The sequence below is a fragment of the Anas acuta genome, chromosome 5 (assembly GCF_963932015.1).
Source record: "Anas acuta chromosome 5, bAnaAcu1.1, whole genome shotgun sequence".
NCBI classification, from domain to species: Eukaryota; Metazoa; Chordata; class Aves; order Anseriformes; family Anatidae; genus Anas; species Anas acuta.
This window is the reverse complement of record NC_088983.1, coordinates 7,662,238-7,687,977: the sequence shown is the minus strand read 5'-3', so window position 1 is coordinate 7,687,977 and position 25,740 is coordinate 7,662,238. Positions and strand designations below refer to the sequence as shown.

Below are 25,740 nucleotides of genomic sequence, written 5' to 3'. Positions count from 1 at the left end.
CATTGTCTATATTGCTCTAATACATGGGTCTGTAGCTACTATCAACACCAGCCTCAAAGAGGGCATCACTGTAGTACCATGAGCTTGTATTTGTTTCCTAACAGTTGCCATCACAGGCACGCCAATGTAATTATCTAATTTAATTTGTACATATTGTGGGTAGAATATGGCATTTGTCAGTCATTTAACCACCCTTAATTCTCTAGGTCATTAATCTCAAGCTGAAGCTAAGCAGCCAGAGAAGAATAAAAAACCTAACAGAAGTTCACATTAGTGCAGTTTGTAAACAGAAAGACATCTTTCTCCAGATGCTCACACCGGATGATTTGTTCTTGTTGCAGTCAACAGGCACCAAGTCCAAGATAAAGGGGAGGGATCTACCCTGAGGCAACACGTGAAATGATGAGAAAGTTGAGCATCCTCATTAAGCACCTCAGCTTGCAGAGAAGTCAAAGGGAACCACCAATTCTATGGCTAATGCTCCAAGAAACTGGAAAAAAAAAAATCTACTTACATCCATAAAAGTCTTACACATGCAACAACCACACCTCTGCATTCCTACATCCTGCAAGTGTTCTTGCAAATGATCTGCTATTTGCATGAAAGAAACCTGATGAAGTCTTTTGAGATGCATCCTGGAAGGACAATTGGTGCAGAAAGACAGGCCTCCAGGGAAGTAGGAGGGGTTGTGAAGCCCCCAAGCCTGGGGGCAAAAGCTCCCCCCAGCTCCAGGTGAGAACCACACATCACACAGTGAATTAACAGCAATAAAAACTCAAGTGCAGCAGAGGAAAGGAGCTCCTCCCAGTCACCCTGAGGTGCCACTGCTGTTGATTGAATTCTTCCTCTACAAGGTACAATTCTCAAGTTGTACAGTCAAACATGCAAAGCTTCAATCTTACTGGAAAAGGGCCTAGTTATGTGCAGTTCACTTCTCAGTGAGAACTAACCTGCCACCTTTCAACATGCTCCCTGAAGCAAAAGATTATATATATATATATATATATACAACCAATATAACTTCTTAAATAAAAAAAAAGAGAAAGAAAAAGAAAACAAGGCACAGCAAACTCAAACATCTCTTGTACTTTGCCATGGGCCCAGCTTAAAAGGTATCCTGATTCAAAACACGGCTTAGTAACATGCATTAGACGCATGGGATAAGTCAGACAAAGGCAGCTTCGTCTTGATCTTTCCACCAAAACACCAGTGGCATAAAAAGAACAAAAGTAGTCGCTTATAACTAATAGCTGGCTGCAAAAGTGAACAGAAGGACTAACTGACCTGACTCGAGATTGGATTTGGCTCTTAATGCCCCTGCTGAAGCTGCCAGCGCTGGGTTATGGGAGGAGTGCACGAGGGTCACTGCAGGCTGAAGCACTGCACAGCCCCAAGAAGCAGCAGAATATTTCGTAGTAAATACTCAGGAATTATCTAATGTTATAAGGCACTTCCAGGTTGACTGAAATGTGTTCACACAGACATAAAGGATTACAAAATGCCTGCCAGCTGCGTTACATCAGCTGTCAAAGTGCAGGAAAAGACACAGGAGAGCTCAAAAGGCAATAAATAACATTCAAATTTTAGCGTCTAACAGAATGAAAAACATCCTGATGTATATATCCCAAGCTCTCACTCACAAGCACAAATGTCATTCTAGCCAGGCAGGAGAAGATACTACAGACATTTATTTTTATCTGCGGAGGGGCTGAAATTGCCGTGCCAGCTGGCAGGATTGTTTACTACCCCGCACAGCAAATGAGATGCACGAAACCCGGAAACCTTTGTTCAGTAAGTTGCAGGCGAGCTTAACCATGTGAGGGACAAAAGACCCGATTTGGAGAGGTGATGTCAACAGCGAATTTTAGGCCTTGATGTAAAATACGAGGAGATTTCTCTGTCGAGCAACCGGAGCTCGTAAAATGACAGGAAGCCCCTGTGTTTGTGGCTTGTGTTAGCACGGTGAGCAGAGCAAACACAGGGGTGCTGGGGGAAGGCTCTCCTCGCATCCCCCCGCCAGCCAGACCAAAAGGTTGCTGCTGCGGATCTCCGCCGCCTCGGGTGCAAGACCCCCAAAGCCGGCTGCTTTTTTAACCAAGAGGCCCTGAGCGCTGCTCCTCCTGCTCAAAGCGCCGCGTCTCCCGCTCGGCACCTCGCTCATCCACTTGTCCAAGGCGGAGTGCGGCGAGGCGCTGGCGCATCCACGCTGCGGAGCCCTCCCCGCCGCCGCCCCAGGCCGCAACCCACCGCCGCCGCCACCGAGCCCAGCACCTCTCGCCCGGATGGCACTTACGGTTCGCCAGAATAAACCATTCCTCAGCTCGCAAAGCCCAAGCCACGAGGGGACCGACCGCCTGGGCGACCACGGCACGCGTAGGATGAGGAAACCCCTCCTCCACAGATGCCCTATTTATTCGCCGCTTTAGCATCCCGCGTTGAGGGGGGGAGGCTCGCCCGTCCTCCTCCCCGACCCCCCGAAGCTGGGGGAGCCACCACAGTGGCTCTTCCCCTGTTTTAACCCCCCACCCTGCGTTTTTGGGGTTGGCATTTTACCTGGCAAATGGCCGCATCCCTCCTCAGCACAAAACCCCGAGAGCTATATTCTGACACGAGAGAATTAGCACGCCAAGAGACGCACGCAGAGCGGCTGCCCGCGGCTGGCGACAAAAAGGTTGCAGGCTGGAGGCTTCGGCACTGAGAAAGGTGGATTCGGTGCTCATTTCGTCTCTGCTCGGTGGAAAGCAGGATCTGAGCCTCAGACCCGGATGATTTGCAGCCGGGTAAAATTGAAGCGAGCCCAAAAAATCAAGAAAATGTACATCCACACACAGGCACCACGCACACAGATGTAGCCTTACTTCCACTGCGCTCTTCTCTCTCGCCTTTAGCATTATATCCCAGGTATTTAGTACGAATTAAATCTCCCACACACTGTCCTGTCCTCTCTTTAACCTTCCAGTGCAGGCGGAAGGCCTTCAGCGCAAGGAGCCTGTTATGCTGAGGACAAAACAACCCCTAATCTTCATTTACGATATCATTCATTTGTGGAAAAACACACGGTCGTAATTTCTGGGTGTTATGACTGCCAGAGATCATGGGGCGGGAGAATAAGGCAGAAGTCAGAGAACCTTGGATTAAAAGTCACTCCCTGCCCAGCAAATACCAACAGGAAAAAAAAATATATAAAAAAAGCTGTGATAATCCCACCAAAAATGCAAGGAATGGGTTTGAAATCAAAGTCTTCTCAGTGTTCAGGTAGCCTTCTGCAGACCTGTATTAGCTTGCCAATCGCTCACATTCAATCAAGGGCAGCAAAAAAAAGTGCCTGGAAAGACACCTCACACCTTGAGAGGCATTCAGACAGTTTGCACAGTGAAATCATACCCAGGCTGCAGTCGCTGTGACAGTTTAACCTGATTGTGGCCCAGGTTTGAACACATTCAGGGCGGTCGGACTGAGACACAGACCCAGGACATTGCCCTCCCGCCCGGCAGGTGGACATGGGGAAGGGCAGCAGCATGCAGAAGACCTGGACTTTCACAGAAGACCCAGATTTCCCAGCACGGCCAGCTCCCCCCAGGCTCCCAGCACACCTCAGCATGTGTTGCGTAACCAAAATAAGCCCAGCCATCCTGCCTGATACGATAATGAGTCCTGTCACAGCTCTTGTGCCAAACAGAGGCATAATCCCTAAAGGACAGGGAGCCCGGAGAGCACGGAAAGGAAGCAGGCACCTTGAGAGTGAGATTTTAACTGCGTTGATTATTTTCCACCAAAATTATTATAAAGAATGAGATTTTACAGTGGTACTGCCACGAACCAGTATCGTTCTCCTGTATCGTTTACCCGGGGGCCTCACTGCAGCACACTTTGTTTCGCTTGCTGTGCAAAACCCGTCTGTAGCAGTTTCGAAGACCTTTGAGCTTGGAGTGCACCCACACCGAAAGGCTGCACGACTGCAGCTGCAGCACGCCAACACGTGGTGCCTGACAGCCTGCCCTGCCAAAGGGCAGGCAACGTGGCAGAAAATAAACACGGAAAACACCTGAGAGGAGACAGGAATTTGCTCGCCCCCTGTACCTAAAAAGCCAGGGACCACTGCCCCCGGAGCAGCCATTGGAGCAGCCCAGCAGCGGTGAAAAAGAAAGGATGAAGGGAAAGCACAGAGCAGCAGCTCGCTGGAGACTCCCAATAAATCCTGTAGCATCCCTGCACAGTACAAGGTTTGTTACTGGAGAGCTTCAATTCATTCCCATGTTACTGCAAGCTGAGCAGTTGCAGACTCTGTTTGGGACTTTCAGCTGGGCTACTCAGCAAAGATGGAAAACACCTTGTATCTCCTTCAGTGTGGGAAGGAAGGGGCTGACTTTGGTCATTGCAATTTAAGATTCTTGGACAAAAACACACAGGGAGAAGACCTAATTGGCAAGGATTCTTATTTAAAACAATAAGGAGGCTCTTGGTCCTGCTAGCTTCCCTGCACTTTCATGTTTGCATTTAAGGTCAGGCATTTTAACCTATTCTTGATACAAACACAAAAAGTGTGTCTTTTTTTCATGAACCAAAGCCATCAAGTAAGAAAACACACCACAGTGTGCCCACAGCCAGAGCAGCTTAGAAATGGCACCCCTCTTCTACAGCTTCATGAAGCATGAAGAGCTGCAGGATGCCAGGAGGTACCAAAAGGTGTATTTGTTATTGCAGAGAGCAGTCTACGGACCCAAAACTGCCAGAGGCAGCCATGGATGAAGGTGGTGGTGGCTTTCCTGAAGGCTCAAGCACCACTCCAGGACTGTGCAGACGCCCTCCTGTGACTCATGGGTGCTCATTAGGTCTGTCTGCAGGCACCGTGCATGGCAAACCTTTCCCTGCTGGGCTGGGAAGCGAAGCACGAAGTTCATATTGCTGGCAAATGGGCTAGGGAAGGATAACAAGGGACAGGAGGACAGGACTGTGTCTGTGTATACAAAACAGCCTGGGAGCGCTGCTCCAGAGCACACTGGGGATGTAAATCCCACTCCATGGGTTTTTGGCTGTCTGCCCACCCACATGCAGCCCATGCGCTCCCTCTCTCCTGCTTTCAGGCCTTCACTTGGGTGGATGTGCAAGCACATGGTGGGTTCTCTCACAGAGAGCTGCCACAAGGCCAGGGGGCAGAGAAGAAAAGCAAAAGAGTTTTGACGCTCATTTTCAGTCAGCACAAGGCTTTCTTTCTGCCTCTCGGTATGTTTACATTCCCCCTTTATCAACAGAGACTTTGACACGAGAACCTGCCCTGGTAAGAGAATCTTCTGAGCTGAACAGAAACACATTTGTTCTCCTTCCCAGGCATGCCATCGTCTTAATGGTTATTTTGTCCCAGTAAAATTAACTTTTTGAGGCCTTTCCAAGTTTGCACCAAGCCACCCTCTGGCTGCAACGTATGCAGCAAGGCTTTTGTCAGCACGCAAGCTGAGCACATGCGTACAATGGGAGTGTTAAGTCCTACAAGTGCTGCCATATGGCAAATCTGGGCTTGTCACCATGAACTAAGGGAATCACTTCAAGGACTAAATGAAGAGCTCACCTAATTTGCCCATCTGTCCCAGGACGTTTATTAGTTTAAAAAGGTGAAATAAGCCATCAGGTGGAATGTTCTGTGTTGATAGATTGGTTTGAGACTGCTTTGCTTTCATTAGGTATCCCACAGACACATGCACACACCTTGTAATAAAGGAAAGATAAACAAGCCGCTGTGTCAGCCACGGAGATATCTGAAACCTCAGAGCTGAAATTGCCTGCAAATCCTGGTTGGACTTCCTCATGGATACGGGCTGTTCTACACTCGCTAACAACAGTGCTTATCTACTAGGAAGATTCAGTATCCAGGATGGAGGGTCAACTTTCAACACAAAGCTATTCAATATACACCTTCTCCTCTTACTCAGTGCATGGCTCTGTACTGAACTTACTGTCCATGCCTTGGCCTGCCATGAAGACAGTATGAGATTTGGTCCTTGCCCCTGTGATACCCAGGGAAGCAATGCAGCAGGCTGTTGCATGCCCACGAGTACAAATAAAGGCAGCACCTGCTTGTGCTTTTAATATGAAGTGCTGAAGTCATTATAATTGTCAAAAAAAATAAAATAAAATTCAAGTGGTCATAGATTCAGCACCCAAACCCCATGAAAATTTTCAATTCAATTTGCTTGCAGCAGCTACTGAAAAGACAAGAGCAAAACCACCTCCTGATTTCACTGCAGCTCTTTCAGGAGCAAGACAAGATTGCCTCCCTACCACAGCAGAAATTAACAAATTCCCTCCAGGCAGCATTCTCCTGCTTCAACCACAAGACCTTCAAGACCCTCCAGTAGTCCTGTCCTGCAACATTTGCTTCATCCCTTTTATCTTCCCCAAGAAATGAAGCAGTGCCCAAGACAAAAGTGTGCTGCCATGGGTGGCAGATGTGCAGCACTGCTGTCTCTCCTCCACTGTGGGTGCACAACCCCCATATCATACCCTACACCCTCCAAGCTCCCTGAAGCCAACCCATCCCACACATCAAATGAAACTGGTGATGGCTGATACCTGAAATAGTGTAAGGACACGTGGATTGTGATGTCTTCATGCAACAGGACCCAACAGAAATTTTACCACCACATTGTTTTCGTCTGCTCTTTTAACATAGCTTCATTTTTATTTTTTGAAGGGATTTTGCAAAAGAAAACTGAAAAGAAAGGAGACAGTCCACCAGCACGGGGCATCACAACCTGTGCTCACAGGTCATCTCACTTCCAGCCCAAAGCTCCCTGCAGTGCTCTGCTCCCTCACAAAGGGGCCCAGCTTGTGTAACATCCATGATGAGTACAAGCGCTGCCTCCTTCCCAGCCCCTGAGCTTAAGAGAGGCTACCCAAAAGCACAGGGGGACCTCCTCTTTAGCTCCCTAAAGCATACCACAATGTTAAAACAGGGCAAAATAAACTCAACCTGGTGTGAGCATCTAGTCTGGTGGGTACTTAAAACTAAGAAGCTGAAACCAGCCTGGCTGCCAGCCCCGCTCCACACAGCAAGGTGAGGGAGAAGATGCACTACATCTATGCTGCAAAACAAAGCCATATGCTGAAACACCTCCATTACACGTTACGTCCAAGAGGACCAGCAAAGCCCACTAGGCAGCATGATAAACTTGGACCTGCTGCTTAAAACCACGTTTTGCCAGTTCATTACCCTGGTCCTGAATGCAAAATTGACAGATATCACAAGTAGAAGCTGATATGCTCTAGATCTTTAGGGATAAGAACACAGGAACTGTCATAAAGCCACACACCAAGTCCCCAGTGGCTGCAGTATCCTTACATATTCCACACTGGGGGCTACGTTCATGTTCTATGCAAATCCACACTAATGTAACCCAAAGCAACACTGTACGCTTGTCTGAATGTAAAGCCTTAAGACATCCCAGGTAGAAAGACAAGTGCTCTGTTGGCAGAGACTGCTTGAATGCTAGATCTATCTCTATACATCCCATCAGTTCTTTATCTCAGTTTTAAAATACTATGTAATTTAATCTGCATTTAAAAAGTGCTACAATTAACAGCTTACAGTAAAACTAATACTGCAAGACATAAATGATCATAAAAGTGTTTTAGAAGTGGCATGTTACTGTAAAATGAGAACAGAAAAAGTGCTGTTATAAAAGCAAAATGTTCTTTTCTTACACCATACCAAATGCAAATATACCTTGAGATATATACCTTGAAAGACTTTATCTAAAGACTAAGTGTTAGATCTTAAGAAGGCAGCTTCTGCTTAATCATTCATGGCTCACATATCACCACTGATTCAGATCCCATTCCCAATTAAGCACTAGAACTATGTTTTCACAGCACAACCACCTGCTTCATCAAACCCAAACGTTAACCAAGCCAGAGACCTTCTGCAGGGAAGTCTTTTTAGCAAAGAGACTGACTTATCTCACATAAAATACCGAAAATCATTTTCTTACCGTGCTCCAATGACATCAAAGAGATGCTGCCAGCGATCATTGATTTTGTTGAGTTTATCATCTATTTCAGCAACTCGGGTCTTGTTGCTAGCTTTGATTAGCTGGTCACCCATTTGTTTCAAGTGAAGCTTATTTTCACTGAACAGGTTTATTTCTTCCATGCAATCCTGATAAATACATACAAACATTGCTCAATTTATGGGCAAAGCAAAACAAAGCTACCTGTTTCTTTCCCAGCATCTGTGATGTGAGGGCAGGTTTGGCTTGTGGTGGCTGAGGTTTCTATATTAAAAACTTCTTTCACACTCAAAAACAACAGCAAAAAGGAGGAAAAAAAAAATCAATGGAAAAGTATTCTTACAATGAAGCCACTATGAAAAAATAAGCAGCTTAAAGACTTGTAAGTGCTGAGAGTAAGTACTCCTAAAAATAGCAGTGTAATGTTCTATATTTGCCTCTGCTTTCCTGATTTAATGTTTCAATCAACCTACTACAAAAGAATCCAAAATCAAGTCTGGGATGGCTTTATTTTGCCAGTATTCTTATCCAGAGGAGATCTGGGATTAGATAGTGAGACCTTTAAGCCATGGTAAGCACAGTGCAGGAAAAAAAAAAAGAAATAAAAAAGATTCCATTTAAAATCAAACTAATTTATTAGTATTAGAAACCACTAACTGATTTTTTTAGCTTTTATTTTTGATTATGGTAACTTCTCATTTGGCTGATGTAAGACCTCTGACTCCCATCATTCAGTTTTTTCTTTGCCCTCTGTCCGCCTGTTTCATAACTGCTGGCATGGGACAAGGGGCTGATGCTCCCCAGACATCACTGATCTGTGGCCAGGGAAGCTGTAGGCAGTGCTGTAGATGTGTGTGTACCCAACATCTGCAACAACTCAGTCCCTCACCACCACCGCTCTCACACATCACGCTCATGCCTAAATGTAGTTAGGTGGCACTTCTGTTTTGCATTTTGTTCCAAGCCTGAACATCAGAAAGAGTTTAGAATAGAGAGCTCGTCTTCTCAGAAAAGCCTGTGCTTGCTGGTTTTGTACCATGCGTCACTTTTGGGAGGCAAAGAAGAGATGAGGAACGGCTGTTCTATAACCAGCTATCAGGCTGCAATTGAAGCAAAGCGGTGTTGCTACTCACCTTCTGCAATTTGTCTATCATGTCTTCAATGCTAACATCTGCAGTCTGTAGCACTTTACTTTCCATTTGTACCAGCCAGGAACATAGCTCCTTATTCTTTTCATTGAACACAATCCAGGCGTTGAGTCTGTCCTCGATCTCCTGCTTACGCAGAGACACCTATGGATAAGCACACACATTAACTGCTGGCAACTTCTCTCTCAGGAAGGAAACCAGTGATTATAAACCCTCTAATTTCTAGCCTGCATTTGATCATATCCATTCTGCAGGAGCACTTATTAAATATCTCCAGCTTTCTTTTCAAAGCCAGCAAGCAGATTGTTATTACACGTTATTTTGGATGGCGGGGCCAAAAGGTGCCTAGCAAACACCAGATTCTCTCCCTCAGAAGAATTAAACTGAGTGACAGCTTTATAAATAATGATTATGTAACAATTTAAGTATCGCTCAGTGAAAACCTCAAAATGTCAAACAAAGAAGTAATACAAAATATATAATTACCTCGCACTATTTAACATGGCCCCTAATATAACACAAAAGAAGTCACACCCAGGTAAGCTCTTTTTTCTGTAGCTGTAAGAGAAACTTTGTAACTACTGACTGCAGTTTTTTTTTCTTAATCTCTATAAATACCAGTTTTCTTTCCATTTGTTCATCAGGTCTTGAAATAAAAAAACAGCATAAAAAATCTATCTTTTCTCTTGAAAACTGTCAATTTTTCCCTCAAAGTTATATTTGCCACAATGGATAAACAAATTGTCTAGACAGGGAAATTAAGGCTTGATGCTACCTCAACCAGCAAAGTTCACTGCTCCACCATATCAGGTAGGAGTAGGGTCAGTCTTCTACTAGCTAACAGAACTTATTTCTTGCCTAGGGGTTTAAAATATATATTTATATTCATTTATCCACTTTGGTGGATTCCTGTAATAAGACATATGGGAGAAAGAAAGTGAAAAGTGGTACAAGTTCTACCAAAACAACGTGAAACTAAACAAAACAAACAGAAAACCTCTTGTCCTCACCAATAAACTTTGTGTAAATAAGACTGAACTTAATAATTTGCTCCTCTTGGTTACAAATAGACCCTACAAATACCATCCTATAGCAGACATTGGGATCAAAATGCAAGGCACCAAGTCATCTCCCATCATATTGCTCTTGTCCTTTAAATTCTGACTTTTATTTTTAAGGAGGGGATGGGAAAGAGAAACCAATTTCAAAATCTTTCATGCTGATCTCAGTAAAGAGATGAGAGCAATGTCCTGGGGGGCAGGGAAACAGTCTCCAAAGTTCATATTGGGAAAAAGCCCCCTGGAGACCCCAGGGACCTAAGAAAGTCTCCGTAAGCCCTAGGAGTGCCTCTGCTTCTGGGATGCCCACTTGTACCCTCAGCCTCAGAGGTATGAAGGGAAATCTCGTCCTTCCTCCATGAGCTGCAGCATCCCCCCATGTGTGGAGGTGAGTTAACGTCATTAATAGAGGAGGCTATGCCTGTCAGCACAACCATCACTGAAGCCTGAAATGACCCCAACTCTGTTTTTGCTTGCTAAGCCTGGGGCAATGCGGGATTTTAAAAGCAGAAAACATCTTTTGGTTGCCTAACCAATACAGATTGGGGATAAAACGGGAATGAGTCAAAAAATGCCAAACAAGCGGCTAGCGTAAGCCCTTCAAGCCAGGCCTTGCTTTGTGCACTTTCTCCTCAGACCAGCTGTGCTGGTACCAGCTCCAGTTTTGCATCCACGATGCAAAGAGCAGGAGCTCTCTGGGCATTCCCAAGGGAGGCTAAAAGTATAGCAGGGATCCATCCCGCATGCTAGCGGTTCGCTAGGACAGGATACTCACCCATAGGAACAGTTAAGTCTTTGACCTACATGTACCTTGCAAGGGCAGCTATGTAAACACTAATCCCTTGAGTGCATCTGCTCATTAACTGTGTTTGTGTCCCAACCCAGGCCAGCACAGGCATCTGGCTGCCCTGCTCCCATGGCTGTGACAGCTGCAGTCCCGTCTAGCAGCACTTAAAGGCTTTCACATCTTTCCATTTATACTGCAGATTGTTTTCACACAATGCATCTTGACTCCTTTAATTTGATAGCCAAAACAAAGCAGTTGTGCTAGCAGCAGGACCCATAAAGTCTGCTCTCTTACACTCATGCCCAGTGCTGAGCATCGATGCAGGCTCTCCAGAGGCTTGTTAGAGCTGTGCAAACATTTCAGTACGTCTCGCTGCTGCAGCACTGAATAGATTTCCTCCCACCATAGATTTCTATGTATCTAAAAATCGAGTAATAATTATGTCACCCCTTTCTTCCCTCCAAGATAGACTGGCCGAAACACTGTTCCCTCAGGAAATCCAAGCAGAAAGTTTGAATCTGAACTGAAATTACTACAGCCAGAAGGATAGGCTGTCATTGGGTACAGCTGAGGTGGCTCAGTTTTCAGGGCTGTTCACCCCAGTTCAAACAGCAGGCAAAAAGAAAGAAAAACAAAGTTATCTCATTTATAAGCTTAACTACAGATTTCCATTAGGAAAATGGCTCAGGCATTACAATTTAAAGCTAATGTCCTATACTTCTTGGGAGCGGGTGAGTGCCTGGCATTATTTTCAGAGCTCAGAAACAATACCAGAGAAAATGCTGGTTGTAGATTAACTGTCTAGTTTAAAGCAAAGAGTCTAAATTTTTCCTTCTCATTACAAGGCCAAAAAGAAACCCAAATAACTATTTCATCACACCAAAGTTTGTGAAATAAGAGTAGCTGTTCATTCCTTAACTCTGGCTGTATTCCCACCAGCCTTGCTTTACCTTTGCCTGAGTAAGGGTTGGACATGAAATGCTGGGTCTAACTTGCTTCAATACTTCTTTGTAAACTGTGAAATAAAGCTATGGAGTTGTGAGTAACAAGAGGCAAGAGTTTGGCTTGCTGACATGTAGAAACATCCAGAGCAACAAGACCCTGAATTATTTTGCTTCCAATCCTGTTAACAGGGCAAAGCAAACACACATTGAAAGTGCATAATAACGTAATGAATCAAGTTCATGTGACTTTGCTGGTAAGTTTTCCCCAGCAATTTTATATGCAGCACTAAATTAAGTGTAATAACAACAAGCCACAAAGAATGCAAATGTTTCACAGTATTTTACTGCAACAGAAAAGACAAGCCAGTTCTTAATGTGTTTAAACCCAATAAGTCAGCATTTAAACACATTTAAGTTTCCTTTATCAACTCTTCTGGCATTGTTTGACATCAGATTGCAGGGACCTCCCCCTTCCTTTCCCTGCCTCACCCCCTCAGGCAATTCCTGTGTTTGTCTCCCTCCCCCCAGCCCCTGTCCCTTTGGCAGCCCGGAACAAAGCCACCTATTCCAGTAAACAGCTGCATTTGGGCTCCATGCATTTCAGGCATTTACTAGTTACAAAGACCTCGCAAAAAAATAAATAATAAAAATAATAAAATAAAATAAAATCACAGCACTGTGACTAGGAAACAAAGGGTAAAACTCAGTCCTGGTCAGCTGTGCCAAGAGAAGCCCCATCCCCACCCAACACTGTAGAAGTAAGCCAACCCCAAAGAGATCCCATTTGCTAGCCTGCTCCCAGTTTAGATCCAAGCCCTATGAATACCTTGCTATAAAAGCCCAGAGTACACAGAAAACTTACCCGTAAGCAGAGCTCTTCCCACTGCCTGTGCAAGTGTTCGACTTGTTCCTTGAGCACCATCATGTCCTCAGTGAGGATGCAGTGCGCCAGCTCCACCTTCATGGCCCGCAGCTCCTTCATGTTGTGGGCCCAGTCCGCCAGCGACTGCTCCAGCTCCTGCATGGAAACGCACCCACAACAAGCCTTGGCACTAAGCTCCTCTGGTTTCCAAACCTGCTCGCTAATCCCCTGCCTGGCCTGTGGGGGAGGAGAGGAGGGGAATGTGCAGTGCTTGTGCAGCACTCTCCGCCTGGACTGGACAGGGTCCCCATGTGTTTGGCTCTGGGCCTGATTTGGAGCCCACTGGAGCCTGGGGCAGAGATGCTGCTGCTGAATTGCTGCAGCAGCAGCCTCTGCTGTGCTCAAAAGTGGCAGCAGCTCCCCATGTTTCAGGGCAGTTTGGGGTTTCACATCCAGGAAGAAATGTGACCACTTCTTTCTCTCTCCTTTTTTTTTTTTTTTTTAGCCATGCTGCTTCTACCTGCATTTGTTCCAGTTTTAGGAACGCTAAGAAAATAAATTTGGTTCCCTTTGCTAATGAATGACTTCACAGCCACTTCATCAGATTTCTCAGAAATCCGGAGCTTTAATTGCTCGTTTACAAAAACACACTTTCTCTCTTCTGCTTCCTTCCCCCAGCTCCCCTTTCCCTTTATAGCAGGGTTATGCACTTTCCCAGTCTGTGAGAGAAGTGTCTCCTGCAAGAGACACCACTGCATGCAGCTGGGAAACAGCACATCCCACGAGGCATTAGGTACCTTTTTGCAAGGTGGTCACTGTCACTGGCTCCTCTAACATTAAGAGCTCTTACATAGAATCCAATTTGTCTCGTAAAGGAAAAAAAATGTGAGTGTTTTCATCAAGAGAACTGTGCTGGGTCTAAGCCATGTGAGTATTTTCACAGGTCTTTTGATCCAGTCTCTTATCTAAATCCTAAAAACAATTTTAGATCTGCTTCAACATTGGAGGAAAAAAGTAAAAAATTGAGACTGAAACATTTACATGTGTTCACAACAAATTACTGCTTACAGATGTTCACACATGCGTTTATTTATCTTGAGAAGTGTTGAATCCCTGCATTAATGAAGTCAATGCTGGAATTTAATAGGATTTTGCTAGCCTCACATAAGGTCTAGCCCTGAAAGAAAAACAAGTGTATTCCATAAAACATGGAAATGCAGACGAGGGCAAGGTGCTTTCCCCCTCATACCACTTTGGTCCTGTATTTTATTCTATCATGATATCCAAGAGCAGCAGCTGCACTGGTACTGTCTGACCCTGATGCCTCTGTGGCTGAATTTCTCTTGCTGGAATAAGAGGCAGAAGCTGTCTGCTGCCATTTCACAAATAGTTCAGGACTACAGCAAGACTGTTGCTGTGGGAAATGCAGCCTGAACTCACAACGAAGATTTCAGACAGCTGATAATGAGTACAAAGCCTTGGCTCATTAATAAGCTTATTTGTTCCCACTACATAGGACAACAATTCACTTCATAAAAGAATGATGAAAGACTGACCAGTCCAGACATAATGTCTCCTATCCCTTGGAAATTCTTTCCTTGCCATTTAATTTTCACGGTGTACTATGTGCTGCAAGGGCTTTTGCCACTCCCTTACTCTAATTTTCTTTCTCTTTAATTATTCTTGGATCCCACAGGTGTGCATGGTGCTTTGCAGACTTACAAGGTCTCTTGCCTGAGGAGCTCCCTGTCCAAAATGAATTGGAAAACAAAAAGTAATATTCAACCATTAGGATGGCAGCCGACTTGAGCTGGGACCAGGGAGTTTTAACATCTTGTTTGAGGAACAGCTTATTTTATAAATTCAGATGGTGGAAATGTAGCAGAAGGAGGAAAAAGTGCTACAACAACAATATATATATTTTTTTGCAGCAATAACCTTCCTCATACATGCAGATTGGTCAGATGGACTTTGCAGATTGGCAGCAATCAGGATAGTATAAAGGAGAGAAATTCAGTGGCACTGAAAGAGCAGCTAAGATGGAAAATTTTGGACTTTGGACTAAGATGGAAAATTTGGACAATTTACAGATGGAAAAAATGGACTTTACAGGGATCAGGTGCTGTGCAAAGACTACATCTATATAAATCCAATATGCCTGTTCAATACCTTCATGTGTTCCTTAGCTTTGTAGAGTTCTTCATTTTCAACTGGAAGTGGATCTTTTACTTCATCCTTCAGCTCTCGCAGCCTGCTTTCTAATTCTTTTGTTTGTTTTTCACAGCAGTTCCAACTCTGCTCAAGGAGACCCAAGAAGTTACAAAAGGTTAGGATACTTTATCATGACATATTGTACTATATGGATAGGTGAGCAGCATCTTCAACACACTGAAGTAAATAATGGTTATTTGGATTTCTTTTTGACACATATCATGATCCACAAGAATTCTGTGCATGGATTTACGAAAAAAACAAACTTGCACTCTCTGTTATATTTAAGGTTTGCCTTACAGAGCATTCTGTTATGTCCAACATGACAGAGAGGTTTTTAGCATAAATTTGAGGCTGGGGATCCTATCAATGATGATATTCAATTTTAAGACATACTTATGTGCTGTCTAGCCATAAAAAGAAATGTACTGCTCTACGGAAATAAATATCATCTATCCTTTTGTTTAGAGGAGGAGCAATGTGTCATGCTAACTCCATCTAAGGCTAAATATTAGCTCAGGCTTCATACCTCAAAGCAAGAGGTATTCTTGGTTCAGGCCATGGGGAGCACGAAAGCAATCAAAGTGGAAACCTCTATCACAGAAACAAATGGATATAGACATCATTTGCTTTCGGAGAGTGGGGACCATGCTTTTAGCTTCCCACAGGCCTTGATGGCACATGACAGGCACTTGCCTCACAAATCCTCTGCAGTGAGCTGCTGCTCAGTGCTTGCTGTGCTGCTAGAGAGCTCAGCCATGGGGATGGTGGGACAGGGAAGCTCTTGAGAGAAACATGGGTGCTGCTCCTCCCTGGAGAGGGCATTGACTACCTGCAGGACGCTGCTGAGCTTCATTTTCATGTTCTCCAGCTGGACCTGGGTGTCCCCCCAGTTCTGCTGTAGCTGGCTGAGCCCCTCCTGTATAGCAGCGCTGGTCTCAGGATCGGAGTCAATGCGCAACTTCTCCCCAACATCAATGACTGAGGAGTACATGCCTTGCCACCTCTGAAGAATCACTGCCTTACTCTTTAAAGGGAAAAAAAAAAAAGTTTACAAGCTGTTCTTAGCAAGCTTTAGAAACACTTGTGGCATTTCACTTGAGAATATGTGAAGACTCAGAGACTCACAAAGAATTACAAGGCACTACTTTGTTCACATATATGAAAGAGTAAAGACAGATCTTCTATCTGCTTTTCTAATTTCATAAAAATCAAAATCTTTCTGATCTATAAAACTCTACAATAGTTGTGGTTTTTTTTTACAGACTGCATCTGTAAACTACAGCAGCTAATCAAAGATGAAATTTTAGTTGTATGAGTTGTGAGGAATGTGTTGAGAATAAAAAAAAATAAATTCTATTAGCATTCTATTAGCACCTCTAGCATCAACAGTTAAAACAATTTTTTGAGAAACAACAGCCTTGTTAGTCATGACATACTCCAAGTTAAGGCATCAATTTTAATTTACCTACAACACAAATTAGTCTATAACAGGAGCAGACATGAGCATTGTTTCTTTCTGTAAAGCAACAGCAGGAAGGAAAGGCAATTTGGAGTAGGAGGGAGAAGACATTCTGGCTTTTGTCACTAAGGAAAAGCATGAGTATTAACTTGTAAAATCTACTGAAAATCATCTTTACACAGTAGGAAAAAATAAAGAAATAAGTAGTGTTAGTGCCAAATGGAATACTGGTAATGTGTTAATTCATCAACAATAGGCGTGTGGAATCATGATAAACCTTGGACAGTACAAATAGAGGAGTTTAATAATAAATTTTGAAAGGTTTTAGGTTGCCTTAAGCAACCACCAAATTCACTACTAGTTTTTATTTTCTTATAAAAGACTGAGCTGTATAATTAAATGGTAAGCCAAGACACCCAAAATTAACAAAGGGAAACATATTTTCCATAGTACGTAAAATGCATAACAAGCTGCTCTGAAGAACTGCTTCCTGGATCTGTGCATTCTGGAGCGGTGGTTCCAAGGACAGACCCCTTGCAAGCGTTCTATCTTCAGTTCCTGGCACGTCCTGTCCATCCATGCACATGTGGGACCCATATGGCCTGTCTTGCTACATATGCATCTGCTTCCTTCAGGCAAGCTGCAAGGCCTGCATTCAGGACCCATGTCAACAAGATGCATGCACAGAGGATACCTGATAACCATGTCTAATCTTCCGAATACCCTGGATTTCTGTGTTCGTATCAATATTTTAAAGCATACCAATTACAACATTTATCATGAAGTTTGTTAGTATAATGAGCCTTGCACAATGTCACTGTTTTCTCATCCATGCTTAGCTTTAAGAAAAAAAAGACAACAATTGGTTTTCCCTCCAAAAAAGAGGTGATTTAAAGCTTTTTCCCTTACAGACAGAAGTTAATTCTATCTGAGAAAAAACACAGATTTTAGATTTATCAGAAAGAGAAACAGTACCTTGAAATCCTGAATTAGGTTTCTGAGGTGGTAAAGGCTATAGCAGTCCTGGCTCTTCACAGCAAGGAGGAAGCTGTTCATATCATCAAGGAATCTGCTGAGACTCTGCAGGGAACTCCTGAAGATCTGCCACTGGCTCACAAGTCCATCGATATCTTTCTTCCTCTGCTGAACCAGTCGGATAACATTCTGCCACTGCTCTTTCAGCAGTGTGAGCTTGGAAATGAATTCTGTCCTGAAGACAACAGGTGATAAGCGTTAAACTACTTTAACCTTAAAACACTTTGGCTGTGTTTTCCAGTAACTGTGATGGATTCACATTTACAGTATTGTAAAATTCCAATTGTAATACCCAACTAAACATAAGATGCTATGCATCCATGAGCGCAGCTCTGCTCTACGCATTCCATCTTTTAAGAAAAGCAAAAATTTTACATGATACAAAAAGTGACAATGTAAGTCATTCTTGCTATTGTGGTAAAGCAACATACGTAGTACAGAAATCACAGAAACAATATGCACTAAACACTTATCCAAAGAACAAGAAGTGTGATAAGATCTCTGATGACATCACAAAAATTGATTTGTGCTTTTACCAGGCTGTAATGGGGAGTTCAATCATCATTGTATCCTACAGCAGTAGGACATAACTGCAAAGTGAAAGGGTTCTGTGTTGTTACTGAACCCATTCAGTAAAGGAGCACTTTTTTTGCTTCTCCTACAACATGTTTAGATGATCCATCAGATCTGGATGGAATGGTTAAGACAGCCCCCCAACTATCCCTTCTGCTTCCCTGCAGGAGGCCATGGCTCCCAGATTAGCTCTTATACAGACAGATGTGTTTGTGGGGTTAGCTTCAACAAAAAATCTAGCAGCTTTGCTTAGTTTAGCCCTACCTTCCCTGGCATCTTTAAGCCAAGCTACACTGAAGTGGCTGAGGTGAGGGCAGTTTTGTCCTGCCAACTCTGTGGAAGCAGCAAGCTCTAGCAGAGAGGAGTAATGTCTTCACAGCAGAAATGCCTGAAGCAGTTGTAGCTCTGCTCACAAACATTATATGCCTCTTCTTACTCTACATTGATTAAGAGAAAAGTATAAGATCATAATAATAAAAAACAGGTTTAGTTCTCATGTATTTTGGATCGTATGGCCAATGACTTAATGCACTGTCATTTGAGCTAGCGGCAATGTAAATAGAGTCTCACACCTCTGCACTTTAAAAAGTGGAGAGGTCTGGGAAGAGAAAAAGGGACCTTTATATGCAGCATCCTCATTACTCTCCTGCAAGATGGTGGATTCTCAACCATGCTGTTTTAGCAAATGCAGGGAAGCAGCATACAAGGAAGCCTCGCAGCCAGGAACAATTATTTTTTTTTGGCAGAACATCCAGTTACTATCCAAAATGGAGTTTGAGCACCTGTGTTTCTTTCTCTTTGCACCTCCTCACACTTTTGCAAAATGTGCCAGGGGGTAATTTATAGAGCAAATCTGGTCAGGAATTCGGGTTTGCATTCTCAAGAGAGCAAATGTTCAATACCAACTCCAAGGAAGACAGCCTATTTACTGAATTAGTAAGATCTTAGGGAGAAAAACACATGGAATACCTTTTTTCTGCTTCTCCAGATTCCAAGAAGAGTAGAACTTTTGCTATGATAGAATTAAATGTCTGTTGATTTATGGAAATCTCAGTTTGCAGCATCTGAAAATACCATGAGAACAACAGTTTTAACTATCCATTGAATAACCTTTGCTGTGAAAGCTGGTTCTGCTCCTCTAGAGTGACAAAACCTATAATTTTAAATGCTGAAAACTCAATTATTTTCAACTGCTATCATCCAATGCATCCTAAAAGATTCCACACTTTTTGGATACCAAGGGGAAGTTTTGCACCTATGTGGTAACTGAACCCAACAGAAGCTATATGTTACAGTTAGTTTGAAGCCTTAAGTTTGTTGGACTCATTCATAAGAAATGCAGTCTAGACAGAAACTCACTGGAAAGGTATAAAAAAGCTGCTATAAAGCTGTATTTACACTTTACCACACTTGTTCTATAACTAATCGTATTTCAGTGAGTGAATCGATTTGGAGAAGTATAAGTAAGAGAGTGCACATAACTTTCTACAGATCCTAGTGAACGTCATTAACATGCAGAGCCTTAACATCCAGTGGAATTAGCAGCAGTACTTATGGTGCTATGAAGCTCTGGTCCACTGCAGTAGCAAAAAGCTCATCCTAAGAGTTCGTGATGTTAAGCATTTACATGATTTTTTTACCTCAATTCTAGTTGCTTTTCCATCTTCCTTGCACTAGGACAAAGTCAGTAGGACACTTTACTTGGAATTGCATCCACATGCTATTGCAAGTATGCAATCCATCCCCTCTGAATGGGTAGCGGTACACGTGCGAAGCACTCTCTCTCAGTAACAATAGCAAGTGCTTGGAAAAATGCCAGTGAAACAGATTTTCTATCCAAATCTACCAGCTGGTCAAAAAGGAAATATTCTGTGAAAATGTTTTCTTTTAAATGCAGTCCTTCCAGAAACTGGTGAGGTTCCTGCCAGATCCCCAGTAAGCTGCCTAAGCAAGTTGCCATTGACAACAGGTGTCCACACTGTGGGACAGGCATGCAGGCAACTAACCTAAGGGCTGGAGAAGTCTTGGACTTCCATAAGGCAACACCTGAGGATACATCTCTGAAGGTCTGATCCATGCAGAAAGCAATCCTTTCGTTTTGGAAAATGATTTTCAAATTTCAGAGTCTTTCTCTGAATGAGTATAAGACCACATTTCTAAAGAATTAAATGCTCCGTAAAACTCTGCCCAGATCTGATTTCAAAGGGAGTAGCATTTTCTAAGGATTTCCCATCACCTTCACCATTCAAGATATTTCCATTTTTAGAGCTGGCTTTACCGCTTTACCTCATATACTCTCTGTTGCTCCTGCAGTTCTTCAAATCGTCCTGGAATATTTGTCTTCAAGGCCTCTTTCATTTTTTCTAGGAAATTTATCCAGTTTTCACATTTCTGAAGGAATTTCTTTTCATCATTTTGAGTTCCCTCATGCACACTGTGAAACAAAAGAAACCATCAGAAACTATTTTGCTGGTGGTTGTTTTTGTTCATATGTTTGCATATAGTCTAATATGATAGTAATACAGTAGTAATGCAGTAGGGTTTTGCTTGGCATTTCACTACCTTCTTCACTTATGTTGCTTCAAATGACTTGGAATAGAACTATCCATTAAATACTCTGGGGAAAACTGGAAGGCAGAAATCCAACTTTGGAAATGTCCCTGTATAAGCTGTGAACAGCTTGAAATATTTCCCATACTTTAATTTGATTTTCATTTTTTCCTCAAAGAAAAGAAATGTTTAGTAGTGATTTTTTTTATTTACAATTCAGACCTGCAGAGTTCCAGAGCAGTTGCTGTTTTCTGACTCCACTGCCGAGTCAAGCTCTGCATTTTCTTTAGGGTGAAGTCACTGAGGGGCAGCTTAATGCTTGCTTCATTCAAACTCTCTATGCTTGGAGAAAGCGCAGCAAGCTCCAGTGTATGATTCTGGAAGTAAAAAGGTAAATTAATCGCAATCAAAATGCTAACACAAAGAAACAACATTTCTATGATAACAAAGGAAATAAAAAAGTTACAGTTCCCTTACAAGGGGCCCCCTTTTCCAACAGTATTGAACAGATACTCAAGAGCTGGTACTTGCAGATTCACTTTGTACCCTACATTTAGGGTGACTAGGTAGCTGCAGAACAAAGCTGAAGAAAAGTATCTCCCATCAACCCCAAATCCATGCATCCCCTCATGCAGTCTGTTTGTCCTGCAATGCACATCTAGAGTTTTTTATGTACTTAAATTCTACGGATAGCTAACTGAGTACTTAGGAAACTGAACATACCATGACCAGTTCTGAGTTGTCTGTTTCTGCCTCTAGATGGAGACTATCAAAGGCGTCTGTGCAGTTCTTGACATGACCCTCCAGAGTTTCAAGACAGTTCTTAAAATCCTCCAGTTGTAAAAGATTGAACTAGGACAAATATTGCATATTTACATTAATTATGAGTCTGCTTAATCTACATATTTACTATAGAAAAAGGAGCAATAATAACCTCAGGAAAACAAACAAATGTTAAATCCAAATTCCAATGTATTTGTAACTCACTTACTGAACTTTTTCACTGTTTGTACTGGACAAGGGTAAAATTTAAGCCAAGGCAGATATCAAGAAGCAGAATCTCTAAATCTTGAGAGATTCATATATATATGAATGCAAGAAATGTGGGCATCTGGGATACCTTTTTTGAAGATTTGGGTTGGTTTTAGATACATTGTGTTCATTCTTATGAAAGCAAATTGAAGCCCTTAGGTTTGTTCCAAAGCATAGATGAGGAAGTTTATAACATACTTCAAAGTTCATAATAAAAAATGTAATCATGTGAGGATATCCTACTGCTTGGCTGTAATAGGTTCACTTACAAAGGCTTGTTACAGCAACTGCCTGAAGTTAGACAGGTAGGAAGAGTAAAACTCTTCACCTTTCCTTTTGGCTTCATGTATTATTTTCTTTACATGGTTGACCGTCCCATCAAATTTTATTTTACTGAAATTTCATTTCAATTCAAGAGCTACAGGGCTCTAGTGAAGAAGTTATCTCACATTGAGAGCTAATTTACTATTCATAACAATACCTCAAATTCATCTAACTTCCTTTGCAACATCGTTTCCAAATAGGATGCTCTCTGGAGTGGTTGCAGTTTCTCCAGCAGAACGGCTTGTGCAGCTGTCCCAGCTTGCTGTTTTATCTGATTAGCCAACTCTGAAATCTGGGAACGGCATCCCACTATGTTTTGAAGGCCATGCTGTAAATTCTGATGAGAGAAGGAGAAATTAAAAAAAAAAAAAAGTCAGCAAATGAATCAGATCTTCATTCATGTGCCACTTTCATTTAGTATCTTTTGTTGCTGTAACTAAGCTCTTTTTGTCGATCTCCTCTGCGAGCCAAATTCAGCTATGGTAAAAGCTTCAGTCTTTCACTCAGAGGATAAAGGGAATAGCATCCATTGACTCTAGTGCTGGGAAAGGCACAGTTCAAAGTTCAATAGAACACCGGTGACTTCAGGCAGTGGGCTTTATTACTGCTACAGAAAAGATTAGGAAGAGAAATTAGAATATCCCTCTCTACAGACTTGATTTACACTAGCAGATGAAGAAACTGGCCCGTGCTGTAGATGAGAAATGATATCATGGTAAGAACATATCAGTACCTGAGATTCCTCAGTGACTAAGGTCTATGTTTTTATTTGTACTACAGAAGTGACGCTATGAGATTAAATTCTAAATGCAAGAAAAGGAGAGGGCAGGGAGGGAAAGAAAAAAAGAAAACCAAACCATTTTATACTTGTTCAATGTGCTTCATTATTTCTTTTGACCTGGACAAAGAGAGGCCAGATGTTATCCTGAAATTCACTAAGTTCTACAACTGTCATTTACCTTTAGCCATGACTCACCCTGATTTTGTCACTGTATATTGTTTTTTCTGTGAGTAACAAACAAAGGTTTCTGGTTGATAGCAAAGAGCAGACATGCTTCCCTGAAGACCAATATGGCTCTTAGTTCCTGACCCCTGCCTTTGGAATGGATCGCTCTGTAAACTACTGCTTTAGCAATTTAGCAAATCATAGAAGCACAGAATTATTTTGGTTGTAAAACATGCTTAAGATCATCAAGTCCAACCATCACTTAACAGTACCAAGTCCACCACTAAACTATGTCCCTAAGAGCTACAACTACACATCTCTTAAATACTTCTAGGAATGGCGACTCCACCACTTCCCTGGCATCCTGGTCCAATGCTTAACCACCCTTTCCATGAAGAAATTCTTCCTGACATCTAATTTAGACCTCCCCTAGTGCAACTTGAGGGGGTTTTCTCATGTCCTACCACTTCTCGCATAAGAAAACCCATTTTGAGTTCTTACACTGTACATTGAATAGTGATGCCATGCTTAGTAGCTGCAAAACTCTTTCAAAAAAGTCCAGAAATTGTGATGCCTCTTTACTGACATGTTTACAAATTTGTGTCACAGCCATTCATAGATAAGAAGAAAGTTGAAATAAGCTTTGGTCTAAGTTTTGCTGCGGTCAGTTGTTTCTGACACAGAAAGAACTATACATGTTCTATTTCCCATAATGTAAATTTTTTAATTGGCTACATGCAAAATCGGATAGTTTGGATTTCTTCCAAATGGGTTCATAAAGCACGATGAATCATTGCTCTGTCCTGAAATAAGGATTATTGTATTTCTTTATTGCAGTCTGAAGAAACCAAAAATGTCAGAATCTAACGACAGCTTTGCTACCTAAAAGAGACAAATGTACCCTCTGGTCTCAGCATGAGTTCTCATTTACCTGAAGTCTGAACTGTCTGGAAGGATCTAATGAGCTCAGAAATCTGTGCACTTATCTGACCAGGTCAAAAAAAGGACCAAAATCAAATAAAAACAATTTAAAGAAGTCTGTATAAGACCTCAGGATTGTCTTATGTGCTGGAAAACTGGTCTTTTTTGTCAGCTATTTTTCTAATGGATGTCATCTCTCCTCACAAGCAGCGCCCCATAGATTTAAATAATTTTTGGTTTAATGATACTTTCTAACATAGAATGACTCTTTGTAAAGCAGAAAGGGACAAAGATGTGAATATTATTGCTCCCCTTTGCTCTCCTCTCATCCTATGCTAACACTAGTTCGGTTTGGCCTCAGAATCCAATCAAAGTATTTAAAGGAAACACAAAGGTGTCTGTTAATGGAAAAAAGTCAGATTTTAGGTTTTCCATTGACTGAACTTTGGGGGTTGGGGTAGGGGGCAGGGAAAAAAAGAAGGTGTTCTTTTGATTTGTTGGCTTTGTTGTGTTTGTTTGCTTCTGTAAATACATGCTGGCTTGTATAAGGCAGCAGAAACATATTCATGAACCTTTATATCCTGTATCCTCTGCTTCAGGGTTTCTACCAGATTATCCTCAGGCATGTGAGCATCCAAGAGCTGAGTGCACTGCTCTTCATGTTGCTGTAACTTGGCTGCAGCCTCAGTACATAAAATATCAAAGGGCTCCCAGAGCTGCAGGATCGCTTTCGCTGTCCGTAGTTGATCTGTGATGTCTTCATTTACTGAGCTCCACCTGCCAACATATCAAATTGTAATAAGTATATTTTCCTTTTAGATTCACTTCACGGATCAGAATGTGATTTGGTGTAAGGTTCCTGGGGGAGTTTCCTTGCATTCACAGTCATGTTACTGAAAGCCAGCTGACAGCACCATTTTGTGCTCTGTGATCCATCACGAAACAAGCAGTAGCATCAGCTGCTCTTCACACAGGTACTCTTAGACAGCAGAGTATTGCTAACAGAGGTATGGAGATTTAAAAACCTGACATACGTTCAAGTCCTACTGAGCAACTCTTATTTTTAAAAATACTAATAACTGGGGGTCTTTCTTTGCAAGTGTACCTGGTGTTTGCCTCTGTGCACTTCTGGTCGATAATCTCTGCAAAGGATGGGGAGCAGTTCTTCTTCAGATTACTGGCAGCTACCTGGAACTTGGCCCAACTTTCTTCACTGTTCTCCAATTCGTCTTGAAGAGACTGCAAAATGGATTATCATAATTAGTTGTGGAGACAAATGACCTAAGCATAGCTTCCCCTTTAGGTTGGAAGGGATACGGTAGCGATAATGATACGCATTTGCAGCACAGACTAAAATGCCCGTGAAAAACTTAACACCTCATCTTAAAAATTAAAAAAATAAAAGAGAGGTGACACGGTCCAAATATGAAAATTGTTCAAGCAGCCTATTTTAAACTTAGGTCATTTATTGCTCTTGAGGAAACAGCTCAGTTAAGAAACACATTGACTTGAATTTATAAAACAAATTCACTAGAAATCAAAATGTCTCCTTTTAGGCTGCTGTTTCATGGAAATATCTATTAGCAGTAAAGTTGCCTTGACAGCTCCTGTCCCCAGCTTTGTGTTCTCCTTCTTGAGACAGGTGATTACAGACTCCTGCCATGGACCATATCTGGGATCTGATCCAGATTATAAATAAAGAGGGTGAAGAAAGTAAAGAGGTAACCCAGATCCTCCTATTTATTATTTGTCCCCAGCTGAGAGTGAAAAACTCTGGAGGTAAAATATAAGGTAAAAACATAAGGTATAAATAAATAAATAAATAGATTTCCACTGACTTCACTGGCACTACAATAAAGAGTAATTTCCTTGAGAAAAAAATGT

General features: G+C 42.4%; 1 protein-coding gene across 7 annotated transcripts in view; it reads right to left on the bottom strand.

Annotated features, from left to right (window-relative positions):
* The window catches only part of SYNE2 (spectrin repeat containing nuclear envelope protein 2), a 189,988-nt gene that overhangs the window by 23,732 nt on the left and 140,516 nt on the right, over positions 1-25,740 (bottom strand). For all 7 annotated transcript variants that reach the window (XM_068682523.1, XM_068682516.1, XM_068682522.1 and 4 more), the window contains 13 exons: positions 24,962-25,095; positions 24,429-24,633; positions 22,147-22,326; positions 21,357-21,485; positions 20,856-21,010; positions 20,370-20,517; positions 19,053-19,147; positions 17,451-17,685; positions 15,846-16,040; positions 14,972-15,097; positions 12,803-12,958; positions 9,137-9,295; positions 7,986-8,152 (listed from right to left, as the gene is read on the bottom strand). In XM_068682523.1, the coding sequence (XP_068538624.1) occupies positions 7,986-8,152; positions 9,137-9,295; positions 12,803-12,958; positions 14,972-15,097; positions 15,846-16,040; positions 17,451-17,685; positions 19,053-19,147; positions 20,370-20,517; positions 20,856-21,010; positions 21,357-21,485; positions 22,147-22,326; positions 24,429-24,633; positions 24,962-25,095 (2,084 nt within the window). The remainder of the gene's footprint in view (positions 1-7,985; positions 8,153-9,136; positions 9,296-12,802; positions 12,959-14,971; positions 15,098-15,845; positions 16,041-17,450; positions 17,686-19,052; positions 19,148-20,369; positions 20,518-20,855; positions 21,011-21,356; positions 21,486-22,146; positions 22,327-24,428; positions 24,634-24,961; positions 25,096-25,740) is intronic.